The sequence below is a fragment of the Mus caroli genome, chromosome 6 (genome assembly GCF_900094665.2).
Source record: "Mus caroli chromosome 6, CAROLI_EIJ_v1.1, whole genome shotgun sequence".
NCBI lineage: Eukaryota > Metazoa > Chordata > Mammalia > Rodentia > Muridae > Mus > Mus caroli.
In genome coordinates, this window is record NC_034575.1 from 115844255 (window position 1) to 115845876 (window position 1622).

The 1622-nt window shown below is 47.3% G+C and overlaps 1 protein-coding gene across 1 annotated transcript in view; it reads left to right on the plus strand.

Moving 5' to 3' along the window:
* Slc25a18 (solute carrier family 25 member 18) overlaps positions 1-1622 on the plus strand; it is a 21346-nt gene that overhangs the window by 15364 nt on the left and 4360 nt on the right. Inside the window, exons 5-6 of the mRNA XM_021165669.2 lie at positions 651-670; positions 1216-1334. Coding sequence (XP_021021328.1) covers positions 651-670; positions 1216-1334 — 139 coding nt within the window. The remainder of the gene's footprint in view (positions 1-650; positions 671-1215; positions 1335-1622) is intronic.

Consider the following 1622-nt stretch of genomic DNA (forward strand, 5'->3'; position numbering starts at 1 on the left):
GGGTGTCTAAGATTGTATGCATCTATGTGTGTATACGTGCACATGTGGCTGAGGTCAGTGTGTTTCTACACTTAGGGGGTGAGAAGTGTAAGCTGGGAGAGACGGTATATTCAAGAGAATACAGAACTTACAGCATATATGCAGATGTATTTAGCAACTAGCTGATTTTTTTTTCCTGTGGTTTTTGTTGTTGTTGTTTGCTTTTTGAGACAGGGTCTATTTAGCTCTGTCTGGCCTGGATCTTACAGTGATCCTCTAGCCTCTACCTCCTAAGTGCTCAAAATTATAACCTTGTGGCCACACCCAACAAGCTGACAAAATTTAAACATCAGTCCCAAATCCTCTCTTCTGTGTCCCCTCTCCCCCTTATCCTAAGGGATGGTACTTAAGAGGCTGGAGCAAGAACCTGACATCACACTTGTGTTTGATGGTTTCGGACCCCAACGCTGATGGATGCACAAGCTGCCTGGCATTAGTCTTTGCTGGCAGGGTGCTATCTCTAAGCCTAGCAGCCAGCAGGTAGAGGCAGAAGGACTGCAGCAAAAATGAGGACCAAAAAGAGCCAGGCATGGCAGCACATGCTTTTAATCCCTGCACTCAGGAGGCAGGAGCATATCTCTGTGACTTTGATGCCAGCCTGATCTACAGAGCAAGTTCCAGGACAGCCAGGGTTATAAAGAGAAACCCTGTCCTTTTTTTAAAATTATTATTATTATTTTTTAAAGATTTATTTATTGATTATATGTAAGTANACTGTAGCTGTCTTCAGACACTCCAGAAGAGGGCATCAGATCCCATTACAGATAATTGTGAGCCACCATGTGGTTGCTGGGATTTGAACTCCAGACCTTCAGAAGAGCAGCCGGGTGCTCTTACCCACTGAGCCATCTCACCAGCCCTATTATTATTATTTTTAAAATGTATTTAATGTATGAGTGCTCTGCTGTGTATACATCCTCAGACCAAAAGAGGGCACCAGATCCCCTTATAGATAGATGGTTGAGAGCCACCATGTGGTTGCTGAGAATTGAACTCAGGACCTCTGGAAGAACAGCCAGTGCTCTTAACTGCTGAGCCATCTCTCCAGCCTGAAACACTGTCTTAAAACAACACAGACAGACAAACAAAATAGTTCCAACCACCAAGGAGGGTGAATGGGGAGAATGGGGCAGGGCTGACCTGAGACTAAGGACCTTCTTGCTCCTGATTCCACAGGACACAGCGGAACCTGAAGATGGAGATGCTGGCCGGGTGTGGGGCTGGAATATGCCAGGTGGTGATTACCTGTCCCATGGAAATGCTCAAGATTCAGCTGCAGGATGCTGGCCGCTTAGGTGAGGCACATCCCAACTCAGGGCATCAGCAAGGCTGGGGTCAGTCAGCACAGGTCACACTGCACTGCATAGCCCCACAGCGGAACTGTGTTTTATAGTGATGCCTTTAACCCTTTCGGCTCCAGCCCAAGGAGCAGACATGAGAGCCTGGATTCTGGAGGATGTCAGCACACCTCATACTGCCATGATAGCGCCTTGATGCTCAGGCTGTATTCTTGAAGCTTCTTTAAATGGGGCTTGGTGGGCTGGTGAGACGGCTGAGAGGTCAAGAACACTTGCTGCCCTTCC